At 37.8% G+C, this 13009-nt stretch overlaps 1 protein-coding gene across 1 annotated transcript in view; it reads left to right on the forward strand.

Annotated features, from left to right (window-relative positions):
- Positions 1-640, forward strand: part of ADGRV1 (adhesion G protein-coupled receptor V1) — a 276070-nt gene extending 275430 nt beyond the window's left edge. The window contains exon 91 of the mRNA XM_066568694.1: positions 182-640. Within this exon, the coding sequence (XP_066424791.1) occupies positions 182-300 (119 nt within the window). The 3' untranslated portion in view covers positions 301-640. The remainder of the gene's footprint in view (positions 1-181) is intronic.
- Positions 641-13009: the final 12369 nt, after the last annotated feature.

The following is a 13009-nucleotide window of genomic DNA, read 5'->3' on the forward strand; positions in this document are numbered from 1 at the left end:
TAATGTTATAATCCGTGAATTCAGAATGGTAGACTAGTATGAGGAAACTTGCCACGTGGTTGTGGGGTAGGGAAACATTTCAATAATCAGAATAAAACAGAGTAGGACAGAGTATCCCCATTTCTCTGTCAAAATTTCATTCTCACTGATTCTTATTTTTGGTTTTTTTTCTCTATTTCAGGTGCAGGTCTCAGTGTCAGTGATAACGAATCTTGTCATGGCAGCCAGGATGGTGGCAGCATGGCTAACTCCCAGATTGTAGAGCTTAGAAGAATACCCATAGCTGACACTCACCTCTAACTCCACAGCTTGCTTGGGATTTTCTTGTTGTTGTGGTTTTTTATTCAAGCCTTAGTATTTTTATATTTGTACTTCCTTTTGCACTAAAACACTATATGAAACTGTAGTAGAATGTTGTTATCTTTACTGAATGTTTAACACAGAATGTTTGCTTGAGGTTTTGTATATCAGAAAAAAAATGTGGATTTTTTAGACTGCGTGAGCATCAATAGATACCATGGCAATTGGCCTAGATTTGTATCTTGTAAGTAGATGGTATATTTCATAAACTGTAGCTTTTTTTTTAAATTAACCTGTACATTAACACTGATTAATAAAGCAATAGAGTCTGTTTGATACACACCAGTCTGTTATTTCTCCTTACTGTTTATGAAGATGAAAGATGATGTAGACGCCCTCTTGAATAGGAAAGTGTTCTAGTGGCACAGTTTTTCTAAGTTTCCTAAGCTGTACTCTTCTCACTGTTTTTGTGAGTACCCAAATCTGTGAACAAATTTAAATAAAGATGCAAGCTTTGAGCCAAAGAGCTTGAAATTTAAATTGTGACATGATAAATATGCAATGATCTGAAACACACAGAGGGAAGGGGAGATGAAGAACAAGAGTGAAACCACTGGCAGCTGGGTGCTTTTAAGTTCTTTACCTTGCTGGTTTCATGATATTAAGATCTCTCACTCTTCTGCGTCACAGTTCTGTAACAGCTAATATGACTGCACAACTTATAGTTATCATCTGTATCCAAGACAGACACCAACTTTAAGGTCTAATGCTGCAAAAGCCTCGACAGACACAGGAAACTATTTTTATTCAGGAAAGCTCTTAAACAAGTGCTTTTTAAGTAAATGTTTGAATTGGGAAATAAGAATATGTCTGTGTATAACTAATATATGATCTGTGATATTGAGTCTAAAATTTCTGACTCACAGGAATTTTGTTGTCTCTTTACACTGGTCATGGTATAGAGGAAACAAAGCAAAGTCTTTTTGGTAAATGTCATAAGTTAATGTGAGTTAGAAGGTGGGAGTGGGGGACAGTAGATGAGCCTTTCCTTACTGTAGGCAATGCACAGGGTGATCAGGAATACCCTGAGCAGAAGGGGCAGCTGTTAAAATTGAGTGCAGTACATCACAATACATACATAGATGCATACAGATATATAAAGTGGGAAAATTTATACAAAAGTGAGCCATCAAAGCAAATTTTGTAATTCACTTTTTTGCCCAAAGTACACCTGATGAAAAGGGACTTTCTGATCATTTGAGTGAAATGCAAGTATCATTAAAGTATGTGAGCCTGGAGTTAATATTAGTTTTGGATATTTTGCAATATGGCAGTTTTTTTGTTTTCCTCACAAGAAACCTGTCTCATTCTTCCTGAATAAAATGAGATGAAGTAAACCTTGTGCGTACTGATCCTTCTCATCTACCCACTGAAGGCTTAATGTGAAACCTGGCCCTACAGAACTATTGCAACACTTGCTCGGTTGTGAGCAAGTCAGGACTGTAACAGATGTTTCATTACTTGAAGTACATGCTACTACATGCCATGAGAAGGCTTATAAAGAGGATGTTTGTTTGATTTGACTCATCACCATAAATGTTAATACTTTATGTCACTTCAACTTGTTGCACAACTGGCCTGCTTAGGGATTTACTGTAAATGCATCAGCATTTTCAGAGTAGATCTGTTGGATGGCCAGCATTTTCTGAACTTTACATCTCTATGTGGTACTCACATGGTTTAAGGTCATGAGATGAATTTTGTAATTGTTCTAAAACCAATCCTATTTTACCAGAAAATGTTCTGTCTGTAGGAGATTCAGTGATTTAATAAAACAAGTCTCTCTCAGCCCCTTTTTGCTGTTGTTTGGACAGGCAAAGATAGAGCTAGGAAGAGGGTAGCTGTTTGCTCTGAGTCAGGTGTACCCAGCAGCCACACCTGGGCAGGACCAGTACCTTACTCTTGGCATAACTCAGCCCAACCAGACTGAATGCCTCCTGCGGCTCCTTGATCTCAGGAATTATTTAAAATTTAATTGAGAGTGTAACCATTTCTTTGTTTCTATGAGGTGAAATAATCTGCAGCTAAGTATCTTTCAAACCAAGTATTACCACACAGCCTGCCATGCTGACTGACTCATACAAGCCTTTGCCTTGCCTCACTGTAGGGAAAAACACTTGCTGCCTCTTCTGTTTTCTTATAAAAAAAGATAATTTCTCCCCAAGAAGCTATTTTACGTGTTTTGGAGTGTAGAAGGAGCTGTAGGTAATATTTACTATATTGAATATTAATAGTTAATATTATATTAAATAAAAGCATTTACTACAATATTTAATTGAATGCACCTATAATACATTTCTAATATTATTTAATAATATAAGATATTATGCTCTATGCAATACTATAATGTTATATAATTGTTCATAATTTATTATATCTCTTATATATTATACTGTTATAATTTAATATTATATAATAATACTTAATATATAACATTTTGCAGTTCACTGTGTGAAGGAGGTCCCTTTTCCAGACAAATTTCACTTAAAACTACTTACATATATATGTAGATCAGATAGATGAAAGGACATGTTTCAAGAGTTTGTTACTGCTCACATGCTAATATAATTCAACTCTTTTGAAAGATGCCTGAATGTATTTCACATTTAAATGCATAACTGGTGAAAAATACTAAGTTCAACAAACATCATTTAGGTGATGTTTTAGAGAAAGCCACTGCTTTCACCTTCCTTGCTGTATAGCAAAAATACAGCTACATGTCAGTGACTTGAACAGAACTATTCAGATTACTAAGTTTTTTAGAACCCAGCTGAGGTTCCATCTCTACCATATAAATGATAGCTCTCCAATATTCTACACTAAATCTTCCTGCGGAAGACTCCACAGTGAGAGCTTTGATCTGCAAAGGATTAGATGTTATTGGGAGCTTTACAGCAATAAAATGCCTATGTGCTCATCATAAAATTATGTTAAATTGATTGATTGTGTCAGGATCATGGTTAGACTAGAAAATTGCTTAAATTCAGGCGTATTCTGCTGTCAGATGCATTTCACTATAGCTTGGTTTATTCTCTGGCCCTTGAGCTACTATTTTAGATTCTGTTTCACCAGCACTAGTGTAAGAAATTTCTAAGAAGTTAGAATGTATTTCAAGTTTGCTGGCAGCAAAATTTGCTCCTGTGTTACTTCTACTGACAGTAACACTTGTGAAAGTAGCAAGTCTGGGCTTATTTGTTCAATATGTTATTCTGGTAATTTTCACAGAAAAACTTTTAAGAAGAATTTCCACTTCTAATGTCATGATTCAGAATTATCTTCTCTACAATAAATACATTGTAATAATTACAGTGTAACACTCTGGTACACAATAAATAAATGGAAATAATTGCAATGTAATACTCAAGCATTATTGATCTTATATCTGAGACTAATAATATATTGAAACTGAGAATACAGCTTGTGTAAACCAGCCTAAAAGTTAGGCCAAAAACCCTAAGAATAATTTCGCTTGGTTGGTTTTAATCAAGTCAAAGTTGTGTTCGTGATACAGCATTTTTACAAGGAGAACTGATTAAGAGGAAAATACATATTCCTATGTCTCATAACAATGTCTGAGGTAAAAACAGAAGGGTTTTGACTGGAGCTGTTTTTCCCCAGCTCAGCAGGTAGGCTTTGATGACAGTGTGTTCATGCCTGTGCTATAGCATCAATGATCTGAGCAAACAGTGATTTTATCCAGTGAAACTAACTTCCAAAAGCTGTCATCTTCAGTGTGCCTTCACTCTTCATGAACAAGTACATGCCACCATGTGCAGACAGACAAAAAATAATTTTAGGATACAATAATAGATAGATAGATAGATAGATAGATAGATAGATAGATAGATAGATAGATAGATAGATAGATACGGATGTGGATACAGCCATTGATATAGGTAGATAGATATAGCTATAGCTAGACATAGCTAGAGATATAGATATATATGTAGATATAGATATAGATACATATATATATAGATATAGATGGATAGAGGTATAATAAGAATAAATTCTGTTTCAGTCTGGGAGCTAAAATTTTGTGGTTATGAAACATATATGTGGTTTCTCTGGGAACTTCTTGGCTCCTGCTTTGCAATTCCTGAACCAAAGTTAAGCTTGTGATTTCCTAGTTATCTAACTGCAAAGAGTCAGACATTGGATAGACAGTTGTTAAAAGGGGAGCAAAGTAAGGGAATGCCCCAAATGCCCATTTTCTCTTAGCCTCACATAACCCACGAACTATGTGATGGATGTGCTGCACAACCTACAGCCTGTTTGTGTGCCTTGGGTCTGTCTGTTCCCCGTGACAGGGAAGCAGAGGAACAAAGATTTACCATCTGGCAAGGAACAGATGGATGAATGGATTCCGGCTTGATGTGCACACAGGAACATAATTCTTTTTGGTTTGAGAGAACAGCATGTCCTGGAGATCAGGACAGGGCAAGAGGAAAAGAATGGCAGTGACCTCACTCCAAATCATTGATGAATGACAAAGGGAGATAGTGAGTTGTTAGTCCTTGTGTATGCACAAGAGGATGACACCACTAGCTCCCTCCTCTGCTGCGGCACACAAGCAGCACCTGCACTAGCTACTCAAGTAGATCTTGGTTTCTACTGTTTCAGCGCCTAAATGAGCACTGTTTGAGTCTGTTCTCCACATCACAGATATGTTTTGCTCATTTTAGCAGAAATCTAAAAATACCCCATCGACTAACTTTTTTCTGCAAAAGGTGACCTGCTTCCCTGAGCTCCTGCATGTCCACATTATTTCTCAAAGAGACTAGTTTTTCACTTATTCCTTCCAGACCATTGTAAGGACTTAATTCCAATTAAGAATCTTCTATGTTTCTGTCTTCTAAGAAGTAGCAGGTTTCCTTCTAAATTTTTTATTGTTCTGCAATTACCATGTTTTGTACCTTCTGTTGGTTAATGTCCTAAGGAGTCATGTCATTCTCCTCCAGCAAAATAACACTTGAGACCATCCTCATGGTTGAACAAGTGTCTATTTTGGTTATTCAGGTGGCAAAACCAGCCCACTGGTTGATGTGACTCCACCTATGTAGATCCTGTGTCCAGCTGTTGTCTGTTGTACATTTAACAAATCCCATTTTAACTGGGACTTCCTGCAAGTTTTGAAACATGCATGGTCAATTGTGAAGCCATAATGATTGCAGCTGAGGAACATAAACAGAGAGGATAAACTTCTGAGTGCTTGTCTTGCTTCTCTTTTGTTTTTAATCACCCACTCGCTTCCTACCGTTCCTACTGTTCTGCCTTCTGATGCAGCAGTGTGTAACAACCCAGAGTACTTAAGGCAAGTGCTGTGATCCTTCTCTGAGCATTGTTCTTGCATCTTGAGAGCCAGACTTAATAAAAATGATTTTACTTTGTAGTGCTAAGGGACTTTTTAGAGTTAAGAGTGTATTACTCCTTAAATTCATTGCTGGCAGAAGACCACTGTTGCATATTGGAAGACCTCTAATCCTGATCCATAAAAGACTAAGCATTAGGATTAGAATACCTCACATCCTGGTTTTTAGTGTACTAAGGATTAAGATGAAGTCTAACCTATGACAGTCGTGTGGACCCCTGCTGTGTCACCAGCAAGGAAACAGCCTGCCTACCTTAAAAATCATGCAGAGTGCAGAGCAAGAACCAGCCAGGCAAAAGTCAGGCAGTTACTAACAAGCCTTTTGACTTGTATGGGAATGGTCCATTACAAACACTGGGTGATTAATATTAAAGATAATCCTTGGAGCACGTAAAAGAATCTCACGTAGCTTCAGGAGATGGACAGCTAAATCCTCGGAGCCAGTATACACAATTATGCCATCTGACCCCAGGGATACAGACCTTGTTTTTGAAAGCAGCATGCTTTAGAGGAGAAAGTAAATGGAAAAACTTGCTCTTCTAACCCAGAAAAAGAGCCTTGAATATTCATGAAAACAATGTTTTATTCAGAGGAAACAGAAGTTAAGGTTTTCTCCTCATAAGATTGGGGCTAGCATGATTTAAAAATGTGAAACTGTGTGAATTAGCAAAAAAAGAGAATGTGCATTTTCTATATATATTTATACCCTCAGAAATACTGTTACAATTCTTTTTTTTTTTTTGCAAAACAACTAGACGACAAAAAGTAGTGTTTTACATATCATATGAAGTAAGTTAACACTTAGATCATAAGACTCATAGTGCCTCTATACCACAAGTGGTCAGAACTCTTTACCGCTAATTGAACTGCTTTTAATTTAATCTGAACTCTACCCTACCAAAAGGAAAATTCTTATGTTGAAACTAAAGTCTTTTTTTCCCTTTTTGTCTTATAAAAGTATTATATTTTTCTTATGACTTTTATATTAGTGGTGGCAATACATGTTTTGCTCAAAATTAAGTCCACAATTTCTAGTTTTCCTGTGGGAAAGGTAAATAAAGGCATAATTATTTCCTTGTACCAGACAGAGACAGCTTCTCTGCTGTGAGCTCAGTATTTTATGAATTAAGTAAATAAATAAGCCTCTAAAGTAGTAATGTTTCTTGGATTTTGGAGGGGAGATTTGAAATGTATATTTACTTCTCTAAAGAAAGAATATAGAAAGCAGGAAAAGATTGGGGATCTTTAATCCCATTAAGTGTGAAAAAGAAGAAGAAGCATGCCTTCCTATTAAGATCCATTCTAGGCCAAAACTGGATACACAGAAAACAAATTCATGACAGTGGGAGTCATTGTCTTAGCTTGACTAGTAACAGCTGTAAGATTATGCCTGCGGTGACTGTTTTCATTTGTTCTGCCAGGATACACTCAGCAGTGACTGCTCTACTGCTTCTTAAGGTCAGATCCTGATCTAGCAGCTTCTTAGACAATAGTTCTAAACATCAGATTTCACTGATAAGAATTTGCATTTACAGGCATTAAACTCTAGCCTTAACTGAGTTATGTTGTGAGTATAAACGTTATCTTTGGCTTGCTGGTGGACAAACTGTATCTCCAGGTTTCCTATAGTGATCAGAACAGACAACTGTTCCTCAATTCAGAGTGGAACTGGGGTCTGTACAATCCCAGAAAATGTGACAGGATATGACTGTCAGTTTTAGAAAGACTGTACTCCATTGTGACTATGTGTTTAAATTGATATTAAAGCATGTCCATCCATCTACCCACCATCCTGTTCTTTGGCACACACCTGCTTCCAAACACAAAACCCCAGAACCGCAGGACAGTTTGGGTTGGAAAGGACCTTAAAATCATCTCATTTCAATGTCCCTGCCATGGGCAGGGAGGGACACCTCCACTAGACCAACTTTTTCAAACGCCTATCCAACCTGTCCTTGGACATTCCAGGGATAGGGCAGCCAGAGGTTCTCTAACCAATTTGTGCCAGTGCCTCACCACCCCCACAGGGAAGAATTTCTTCCTAGTATGCAATCTCAATCTACATTTCTTCATCTTAAAGACATTCCCCCTTTTCTTGTTATTACATACTCCTGTTAAAAGTGGCTCTCATGGGATATGACACCTGGCACCTGTCCCTCCCACTGAGGAGAGTGGAAGATGCCTAGGCTCAGAAGGAGCTGATGAGCAGAGGTGTCACCTGCACTGACAACCAAGATGTGGATAGCAGACACTGCTCATTTGCAGCCCTTGAGTTGTGCCACAAGAGCTTTAGGCTCTACTTGCCCTCCTGCCATGCTATGCAGTGTTCCAGCATCAGTGTGCATAGTGCTTTCCTGGCTCTTGGCTTTTCCCTACAGAAAGTAGAGTGTGTATCTGAAAACATCGCTCTTGTTTCTGACTAGATTTTTATTATCATGAGGTTCACCATCCACACCCCACATACACTAGATATGCACACAGCCCCAGCCCCCCCAGGAGGTATCTGTGTACAGCAGAGACAAAATAGGGCTTGTTTCTGCAGCTTCCTTTGCCCAGATTCTTGCTTTCCAGATTCTTGCATGTGGCCACAGTGACAGCTTAGGGCAATGCTCAGGTGACAGCTTAGAACTTCTCTCTCTGACAGCCCTCATGCATGTTTATTTTAGCTCTATTGTCATGCTTTAGGGATGATCTTCTTCCAGAGGACTATTGCTCCCATACAGTTTGCAGGACTGGGTGGCACAGAGTTAAAAACATTGCACTTGCCCCACACTTCAGGTGTCCTGAGGCTGGAGAGCTTAAAGAGCTAGTTACCCCTGATCAAATCCTGCTTTATAGCTTCAGTGTATGCAGTCTAATGGATCATGCAAGCTCCAGCTATGTTCTGTAAGAAAATCTGGTGGTTGTCTGGACCCCCGAGGCCTGTATACGAGCAGTCTGTTAGGAACTTTGGAATCTAGTTTGGCTAAAATTTAGAGAGGGGATGCAGCAAGCTCCTGATCAGGGCTCTTGTGGCCCAGCACACCATGAAGGGAGAGCAAACTACCTTATTGGTGTCTGCGGATCTTTTCAGGTCTTAGCTTTAGCCCATGACAAGGATACCTGGGGCTCTGAGTGAACTGCGCAACACAGAGCACCTGTGCCCACAGCAGCACAACTCACAGCCCAGGACCAACAAAACCTGTCTTGTCTTCCTTGTAAGCACCACCTGAAGAGTATGGGTGTGAAGCTACCTTCACAATCTTTGATTATGTGTCAAATAATGATGGTTTAATCAGCAGATGATGTCTGTTGATACAAGGTATGCCCATGTCTGCTTAGTCAATTTGTCTCTGAAGCTGTAAAAATAGCTCTGTTGGACTCTGAGGTTGTTTCAGGCATGTGGAATTGCTTTTTTCAAGAGTTGATCTTAAGTGATTTCCAGAAACACATGAGGTCTGGAGAAAGCCTTGATGCTGGTTGTGTTTCAGACTTTCCAGTTTGGGGCAGATAGTCCATGACAATGTGATTCCCTGCTTCACTTTGATTTTCTTTCTTTGGTTTTCCACAGAACATGCAATTTTTAGTGTTCACCTGCTTTTCATTGAGCTGATGGGAGCTTTGGCTATGAAGGAGGTATGTGGACTCTATGATACATGCTGGACCATCAGTGTGTGGACTACAGTATTTTTCTTAAGTTTTGCCTTTTTCAGACTTCCAGAGTATTGATGTTGCCAATAAAAATTGAAATGTAAATTATCAATAATACAAAGACATGGGTTTATATTACAATGTGTAATTAAGATGTGTCATGCAAATTGCAATTTTAGTACCGGTAATACCAAATTTGTTGTGTTGTTGCTTATAAACCAATAAAAATGTGAGGGTTTTTTCTATATGTCAACAAGATGGAAAGATACCCTGTTTTTAATGTCTGCTTAACTTTAAGTCTTGCTCTAGTGCCCTGTTTTGATATATGATCAGTATATTCTGTAATGCCTGACTTGATTAAAAACAAACATGCTTCTTAAAGGAAAAGTCATAGTTAATTTTGAGGCATTTTTTTGTGGCTGTACCTCATTTTGATTCCTTTATATCTAATTTATTACTGGAGTAAGCACTGAATGCTGCTGCATGCCCTCCTACACAAACACAGTCACCTTTAATGTCATCTAAAGACTGAGGTTATATTTGTGCTTGGAGGTCATAGTGTAGTATTTGTTTAGACTTAATGATTGGATGAGAAGGAAGACGTTATCTTCTATGCACACATTTGACTGAAGGGAAATGCTTTTTGTCATGGGAAGGAGTCTGAATATTCAATCACTAATTTGGAAAACAAACAACTCAAGAGATCTTATTCTGTGCCTTCCATATACATCTAATGAAATGTAGCCAGAATCAAGTGCTCATAAAAGCACTCCATATGACACTTGGATGCAGTTTCCATTTTGTTGCATATTTTTCACTTTGAACAAGTGCCACTGGGCTGTAAAAGTTCTAGAGTGCTAGAGGGATGTGATGTTGATAGTGGGGAGCAAGACACATTGGCAGTTCCTAATGCTAACCTGTTGCAGGACAGCATGACACCTCCAGGATTTCAGCAGGGTGCTGCTCTGCTCTCCTACTCTTCTCTGCTCCAATGCTCCTCCTTAAGGAGGAGAGCATTATTAATTGAGAGCATATGTCTGCTGGATGTGAAGATGACCAACTTGTTTTGATTGAGGAAAGCCAATAAAAGCAACCAAATTGATGCTGAATTAGGTCATACTGGTCTTTCCAGGAATTTGGACTCTGCTACCAATTCTTAGCCGTATCAGTAATGTTTGGGATAAATTTGTGTAAAGCATGTCATGCATGGTAATAGATCTATGATTAAGTGTTTATATCCATGTTCTTTTGAAATGTGTGAATCAAAATTATTTTAACCTATTTTTTCCAGCTAAAATATTAATAATGCCACATGATGAATTTCCACATTGAAGGAAACTATCCAACATCCACTACACACACACTGAAACAAAATATTGAAACTTCCCACCTGCCTCAATTAGACTTTCCAAGACATTCATCTCAATTACTCTAGTAATTAAATACTTCTTGTTTCGCAAACTGTACCAGCAACTGCCAATTAAAATATAACTATTAAATCATGTTGAATTAGAGCTATAATAATATTAGTCATTGCCTAATAACGTTTTGCAAGCCACTAAGAAAGTAAAGTCTTGCAAGAAGGCTGTTACCCTTCCACAATATAGATCAATAAATCATAATTGTACTGTGCACCTTCACTTTTCTACCACACTGTGTAAAACAAAAAAGCAAGAAGCCAGAGATGGGTTAAGTAATTTAAAAAAAATTGTAAATTTTAACTCAGGAGGCTGTCTAGGCCTATTAATTAGTAAATCAGTCATAATCTTGAACATATTTAAATGCATTTGATTTCAGTAAAATATACCAAGTGGAACAATCTGATAATGTGACTGCTGCTTTCAAGACTGTAAAGGACAATGTTCTTAAGTGTTTCTGTAAATATTTCAACATAAATTGATGAAAGTAATAATCAATTTCAACCATTCCACCAATTCTACATAAATTAGGAAAAACAAGAATTCCTGTATTTTTATCCATTAATAACTTTCATTAATATTTCCATTAATATTCATTATTAATGAAATTAATAATCATTAATTATTAATTATTAATTATTAATTATTAATTATTAATTAATATTTTAATTAATATTCCCATACTCATAATTTTGAAGCCATTGCAGAGATGGGTTGGAGCTTTCTTCTCTTTTCTTTGCTGCTTATTAGCTGCTTTCTGGCATTGCTTCTTCCCTGCTTTATCCTCATTTCAATAATAGTCAGTAGTGGAAAATCACCAGCTCTCAACTCCTACAGCTATGGATGTTCACAAGAGGACAGGGCACGTTCTATGGAACAATGGCCCTAGTTGGATTAGAAAGGATTTAGTATGGGCTGAGATTTTTAAGGCATTTTTAAGGAATTTTATTGTGAACCTCAAAACGCTGGTTGAACACTTAGGGTTTCTTCTGTCTCTCCTGGAATGGCTTAGGTGGCACTTCTCTTTTTTTAGGTGTCCTAAAGTGGTCCCTGTGATAGTGCAAGAGCTTGATATGTGTGTGTTACACCAAAAAAATAAAAGCAACTTCCAAATAATAGAATCATGGGTTCATAGAGTAATTTAGATCGTCAAAGACCTCTAAAATCATTAAATCCAAATCTTAACCCAATACTGCCAAGTTCTCTACTAACCCATGTCCCCAAATACCACAAGTGTTTAAAGTACTTGTAGGAACAATGAGACCACCATGTCCCTAGGCAGCCTGTTCCAGAGACTGACACTTTCAATAACAACTTTGTTCCTAATGTTTAATCTAAATGACCCCTGGCAGAAGTTGAGGACTTCCTCCAGTCCTCACTTGTTACTTGGGAGCAGAGACTTACTGTCACCTGGTTACACCTTCTTTTCAGGTAATTTTAGAAAGAATGAAAGATGGTCTCCCCTAAGCCTTTCTCCAGGTTAAACGACCTGAGGACCCCAGTTCCCTCAGCTTTTTCTCATTGGACTTGTGCTCCACACCCTCCTCCAGCTCTGTTTTCCTTCTTGGGACATGATCCAGCCCCTCCATGTCTCTCTTGTAGTGAGAGGTCAAAACTGAGCCCAGAAATTGAGATGTGTCCTCACCACTGCTGAGTGCAAAAGATTTATAATTTCACAGTGCTAGGTACCTTAGTTAGCACAAGAACTAAATCTAGAATAGAAAGGAATCAGATTATCCGCAGCTGCTAAACAGATGAAGTGTCTCCCACCCTTGAGAAGTCCAAGTGACCTCTTGGAAAAATAAAAGGGCAGTCTTAGCTTTAGGCACACGTGAGCTAGAATCAAAATTTCTTAACTGCAGAAAAAAGACTGGTGCTGTGGATGAGATGTGTCAGGGCTCTGTTTGTGTAAACACCTTGGCTGGTGTTACAGGAAGGCTGGTATTCCAGCCCTGGGGAACTCCCAGTCAAGAATGAAACACTTAAAAGGAGGAAGTGCGTAAAACAAATATATAAATATTTTCCAGGAATGTTAATATTGTTTAGACATTTCAAGGAAAGAAAACAAAGAAAATACAAAACACAGAAATAATAACAACAAGATTTCTGGAAAAAGTTATTTCAGTGCATTGTTTATTTACTGCTTCTTTGCTGTTCTAATTATCAACATGATATGAAGCATTATATATGAAAAATAAAGACTAAATCTGCACTCATGAATGAATAAGTA

Source organism: Molothrus aeneus, chromosome Z (assembly GCF_037042795.1).
Source record: "Molothrus aeneus isolate 106 chromosome Z, BPBGC_Maene_1.0, whole genome shotgun sequence".
Lineage (NCBI taxonomy): Eukaryota > Metazoa > Chordata > Aves > Passeriformes > Icteridae > Molothrus > Molothrus aeneus.